Source organism: Tasmannia lanceolata, unplaced genomic scaffold, assembly GCF_043159265.1.
Source record: "Tasmannia lanceolata isolate RefF3 unplaced genomic scaffold, GAP_Taslan_0.1 ptg000008l, whole genome shotgun sequence".
Classification (NCBI taxonomy): Eukaryota; Viridiplantae; Streptophyta; class Magnoliopsida; order Canellales; family Winteraceae; genus Tasmannia; species Tasmannia lanceolata.
Window position 1 is genome coordinate 15,164,002 of NW_027518685.1, and position 6,272 is coordinate 15,170,273.

Here is a 6,272-nt window from a genome sequence, read left to right on the forward strand (position 1 = left end):
TTATTGAAATTTAGATAGAAATTACCAAAATTTGGGAAATTTCGGGAATTTCGGTTTTTGTGCATTTCTGTTTCGGTATTGACCGAAAGCTGAAATTTAAAACCATATTTATGACTATACTTTAGTTTATACACTACAATGGGATGGCTCAGGGAAGAAAATGGAGCAAATTTATCATTTTCCTTGCACAATATCAGCTCGCTTATATGATTTTTTCTTAGTTCCCCAAAAAAAACACTCATTAGACCCACTTAGGGCTCGTTTATGTGTTCAGATCTATTGGTTGATCAGAATACTTCTATTTACACTCATTTTAAATTTGAAATCTGACATGAGAGACCGAATAACTAGGTGATGATTTATTTGGACTAAGTCAAGAGGGTTGCTGTTTACACCCATTTTTTGAGTTCGATCAGTCAGTAGGGACCGAGCCACTAAACGATGACCTAGCTGGACTAAGGAGTGACACTCTAGTTGCCACTTAAGGGAAGGTGGGATTGATGGCGTCTGAATCCGGGTCTGCGATTGCGCGGTCGGTAGAGGGCCTCCGCAGGGTCTGCAATCACAAACAAAGGGGGTCAGGGGTGGGTCCCGGACGACCACTTCGACACCCAAGCCAGATCCTTCGACCAATCAATATAAAGGACAGCGAGAAGATGAGCGGGTTCGATCAGGTTTACCAGGACCAAGGCGCAGGTTCTTTTCTGGGTGTACGGATGGATGGGTTGGAGGAGACTAACAGGGAGAGTGGGATTAAGTTCCTAGTCTCCTTTGTCGTTGCCTTGCCTCTTTTTCCGGTTGTTTTGTGGGAGCTGAGAAAAAGGGATCCTTCTCTTCTTCCCCTCTCTTGCTTTTTAAAGGGTGGCGCGCGGACCTTTTCATCATTATAGAGAGAAGACCTTCCTTGGCGGGATTGGGCCGTTCCCCTGTCTGGACGGCGCGCGTGGTTTCGCTGGATAATCCCTTTCATAATTTGTGATGATGAGGTTTGGACGGCGAGAAGGTGATACGTGTCGTAATCGTACGATCTTGCCGTTTCCCAACGCCTTTCTTCATGATGGTTAGGCACTATTGGTGCATTGACGACACGTGGCGAATTAGATCTGCAGACCAAGATTTCCCAGGTATGAATGTTGCTTAACCCCTTCCATTCCTATAACCAAGTCACGAATCCTAACCTTTGGTGACAAGGTCGCCTTGAAACAAAGTCTAATAGGGTTCTAGGCCCTATCCTAGGTGGCGACTCTATTTTCGGTTGCCTTTCAATTTGGGGATTGGAAAGCAAAATACACTTCAAATTTCAAAATTCCATTCCAGCCAGAGCATGAGCAGTGGGGCTAGTCTTACACCCAGGTGAGTCTTTCTCTTTAATTCACTATCCCTCGCACTAACACTTGCTTACATTATTTTTGTTTGTTAGTTAATCGGGCAGTCCATCGACCCTAAGAGTCATTTGCATACTGCGTGCATCGATGGCATCGTTGGCGTTCTGTTGCATTGGTGTGACTCAGATCCCAACCCCGCGCACACAGACAGTGGCACAGTGACCAACCGTGGCAGAGCATTTTAGACTGAACAAGATGATCTTGGCCCCTTGAACCATCAAGATTCATTTATAGGGTTCCGCCAAGAAACTGTAAACCATTCACTTTTGTACTTCTTTAAATTACACATGGAATGTCGGCTGAGGAAGGGAACAGGAAGAATGTGGGTCACGAACGAGATCAACGGTCTTGATCTCATGTATAGCCCTCCCATATCTTTTCATATTTGGGCTTTGAAGCCCGGGTCGCTTTTGTCCAGATGAGCCTCCGAATATTAGGTGATCACAGAAGGTACTTAATATATTGGCCGGGGTAGGAGAACAACTCCTCCAATTTGTCAAAGAAACTTGACTTTGCTTCTTCTTTAATTCCTTTTGGCACATGGGCCCACTTGCAATGACCATTAACGAACACTTTCACAATCAAAGCCTTTATCAGAAACCCTAGTTCACGCATACATTTTGAGCATGATCTATACGACTATGTCTAAAAACATGTGTGTGGGGCCTGATCTCATTGTACACGTGGCACATTGATTTCTGATTCGAAACCCACCCTAAACTATAACACACGTGGCAATGAGTAAAAGATGATAGAGGTATATGCTTCATTGTAGGTCCCACTTTTGAATGATCTCAACCGTCCATTTGATAGGGGTTGCTTTGGATCTCTATATCCCAAAAATCTCATTAATCATGCACTTTATTGCGGTCGAGCCCAAACCTAGTTATTCAATTGGGCCCACCCACAATGCCGGTCAACTCGACCGAGTAAACTTGGCGAATATAGAGGGTAACAACATTGAGATGGTCAATTTATCAATCATGATTTAACATCTTACGTAGACTGAAGCTTTCCAAAGACTTCACCGATCAAGGATTACGCAATCTTCATGCTTTGGCTGTTTCAACAAATCGTAACCGTCCATTTCACCACCGCGTTGAACCCTTCTTCACTCTCTTTTCACATTTTACTTTCCATGCAAAAGTTACGCGTTTTCTTTGAAGTGGTCAAACAGATAACGTGCATGGATTCTTGGAGCAGGTAATAACCTACTACCCGTCCCATCTAATCTCCAAAACAGGAATTTTCCTCTTTTTTTTTATTTTTCTAAGTTTGATTTTTTATTTTATTATTATTATTCCTTAATACTTTATTTATTTTTAGATTGCATTTTTCAACCTTCGAATCTATGTGGGATTATCACAAATGTTTATGTTTTAAAATATCAAAATGTAAGTCAGAGAAAGACTAGTCCTGCATAATAATTTTGAAAGGGAGATGATATCAGTATTCCCATGTTTTGATAATGCTCTCTTCTATCAATTTCCAGAAAGCTATGAACAGCCAATCAGAGAAGTGTTTAACAAAGTCAGGAGTGTCATTATTAAAAAAATAGAGTTTTAGATAAATTTAGTAATATTTGTAAGCTGCAAGCAGCATCTGACATGAAATGATGTTTATTAGTATAGACAAAATTCAAAACAAAGAAATAAATAAAACCCATTTCAAGATAAGGGTTTAGGAATTTGTTGAAGGGGAGCAGTTGATTGGATCATGTGAACACTATAGATAAAAAAGCTATTGAAGGCCAATCAGTGAAGTGTTTAAAAAAACTCAGGAGTGTCATTATAAATAAATCTAACCCATTTCAAGATATGGGTTTAGGAATTGACTTGGTGAATGATGTAAGAAATTTCTCAGAGAGGAGATTTATTATTGTAGAAAAATTCAAAATAAATAAACAAATATAACCCATTTCAAGATATGGGTTTAGGAATTCACATGGTCCAAAATGCTGTAAGAAATTTATTCGAGAGGATTTGGTGAGGGGGAGCAGTTGATTGGATCATGTGAACTCTATAAATTAATACAAGAGAAAAGTCCTGCAGCATTTACTCCCAACTAGAGCTATCAAAGACAAGTGAGAGTCATGGGTTTTCTGAGAACTTCTTTCAGTGTCATGGTCATTCTTTTGCTCTCATCCTCACTTTCCCAAGCTAACCCTGGTTATTCTTTTGACTGGGGTGGTAACTGGGGTGGTGGTGGTGGGAATGGTGGAGGGTATTTTGGTCTTTTTCCAGAATTCTATCAGTATTCATGCCCTCAAGCTAACGACATTGTCATGTCTGTGTTGGAGAGGGCCATTTCACAGGAGCCTAGAATGGCTGCTTCCTTGCTTAGGCTTCATTTCCATGATTGTTTTGTGCAGGTTGAAAATTTAAAAACACTGCAGAGATTTTCATTTTATTTATTTCTTGTTTCTATTTAGGATATTTCCTGTTTTTTTTATTTATTTTTCCTCGGGGTATAAATGTAAAGAGTCTGACTAACATCAAAGACTGCATCCTATGGGGTCATTGAATGCCAAATGGACATCTCATCCATGAGATTAAGGCCTACAAAAATCAATGGTTTAGATTCTCTTGAAAGAATCCAAAACAAGCCCTTATAGATCTTGGGTTTAGGACGACTGGATCAAGGTGATCTGTGGTCTCTAGCCAGAGTAACGGACCCAATCACGTATCTAAGGAAAAAAATCTTAATAATGATAATCTTTATAGCAATTTTCAACTATAAATTTCTAAAAAAAAGTAACCGATCCATTTGTGCAAGACCTACAAAACCAGCCATTCAATCAATTCATCCTCGTATTTTTCTTAAAAATGACTGGTTTCATCAACTTACCCTTGTATTTCATCTAAAATAATGACTGGTTTCAGGGTTGCGACGCATCCATTCTACTGGATAACAGTGCAACGATAATCAGCGAGAAGGGTTCAAACCCAAACAGGAATTCAGTGAGAGGGTTCGAAGTGATCGAAGAGATCAAGTCCAGGTTAGAAGAGGCATGCCCTCAGACCGTCTCGTGTGCAGACATTCTTGCACTTGCTGCTAGAGGCTCCACTGTACTGGTAAGCCATTGGAGTACTCAAATCTAAATCTGTTCTCACTCTATCCAGAGTCATTCACAACTAACAAAAAAACTGTTTTTCCAACATCTTTGTGACTGTTTCTTGGTGGGAATGCTGAGACAGAGTGGTGGGCCAAGCTGGGAGCTTCCATTAGGAAGGAGAGACTCAAAGACAGCAAACTTGGGAGTGTCAAACCAAAACATTCCCCCACCAAACTCAACCCTCCAAAACCTCTTAACTCTTTTCAAACGTCAAGGCCTTGATGAAGTGGACCTTGTAGCACTCTCAGGTGAGCTTTCCAATCCAATCTATGATTATTCTACTTCCAGTGAGATAAAAAGACAGAAATACCCCTGCCATAATTTAAAAAAACCACAATGGTTTGTGCCCATAATGTTTTAAAGCCACAGTAGAACTGTAGAAGCTCCTCCTTATTTTTAGTATCATTCATTTGCCTACTTACATAATTTTCATTTCTACTAGTAGATATGATTTTTTTTTCCCCACTTATTGTGGTTTCATGAATCAATACTCATAAGGGATTTGCTAGGGACCATCGCAGAAGGAATTTCGCGGAACGGCTGCTGCATGAAAGTGCAGCCACCTAGATGAATTAAATGAACAGGATAAAATCTGAGCCTATGTCGCTGCACTCTCTCTTTCAACAGACATTCCGCGACATGCCTCATCCGATGGTCCCTAGAGAATCCCTACTCATAATATTTTACCTAATATTTCCGAACCTGTCGAAGTGTCAAGTTTTCTAAAATGGCCCTATCAGACACCGACACTTGTATCCCATCTATTATGTTATATGGGGTTTCTTGCAAGGTGTGTATGATCCTTTTTAATTTTCCTTTCCTACAGGTAGTCACACTATTGGGATGGCAAGATGTGTGACATTCAAGCAAAGGCTTTACAACCAACGTGGAAATAATCAACCAGATGAGACATTAGAGAGGAGCTTCTACTATGGTTTGACATCAGTTTGCCCTCAATCAGGGGGTGATAACAACATCTCCCCACTTGATTTTGTCTCTCCTTCAAAATTTGATAACACCTACTTTAAGTTGATCTTGGAGGGAAAAGGTCTTCTTAATTCAGATGAAGTGCTGCTGACAGGAAATGGGGGAAATAGTATGAATTTGGTCCAGAGCTACGCAGAAGATGAGGAGCTCTTCTTCGACCAGTTTTCCAAGTCCATGATTAAAATGGGGAACATTAGCCCTCTCATTGGTTATAACGGAGAAGTTAGGAAGAACTGTCGCCAGGTTAATTAAGGAATTTTAACTACTATCTGTGTGGGTTTCTGTTTTTCTTTTCGTGTCCTAATCTCAAACATTGGCCAGGCCTGTTGTACTGTGTGTCAATGAAGATGGGTTTTCTTTTCCTTGTGAGTAGTTTTTGTTGTTTGTGTTAGTGATGGCGATAATGTATAACCTCCAACCTGATCTGTCTTAGGTTTGGTACTCACTATAGTGAGAATAGTCCTTGACATGTCTACAGAAAGGAAAGCTATTTCAGCAAGCTAATTAAGGAATTTAACTGTGGATTTGATTTCTGTTTTCTGATCTCTCTTTTGCATATTACAGCAGTCATTAGCACGTCTACCCAAAAAAAGTATGTTCATTAAGAAGAGCAGCAAACCTGGAAAGATAACAGGGAATTGAAACTAAAAGGCAGTAAAGAGCAACTGAAAAAAAGCCAAAATTCCATACAACAAAAAGCCCAATCTACTATGAAATTATAGGGCAAGGGATGATAGGATTCTCACAATTCTATTAATACAAATTTTCTTTCAAGTTTTTCATAG

General features: G+C 40.0%; 1 protein-coding gene across 1 annotated transcript; it reads left to right on the forward strand.

The window, feature by feature from the left end:
- The first annotated feature begins 3,431 nt into the window (after window positions 1-3,431).
- LOC143884519 (Peroxidase superfamily protein) lies at window positions 3,432-6,021 on the forward strand. Its single transcript, XM_077388143.1, has 4 exons — window positions 3,432-3,756; window positions 4,268-4,459; window positions 4,583-4,748; window positions 5,327-6,021. The coding sequence occupies exons 1-4, from the start codon at window positions 3,478-3,480 to the stop codon at window positions 5,737-5,739; spliced, it is 1,050 nt and encodes a 349-aa protein (XP_077244258.1). The 5' UTR covers window positions 3,432-3,477; the 3' UTR covers window positions 5,740-6,021.
- The last annotated feature ends 251 nt before the right edge of the window (window positions 6,022-6,272 follow it).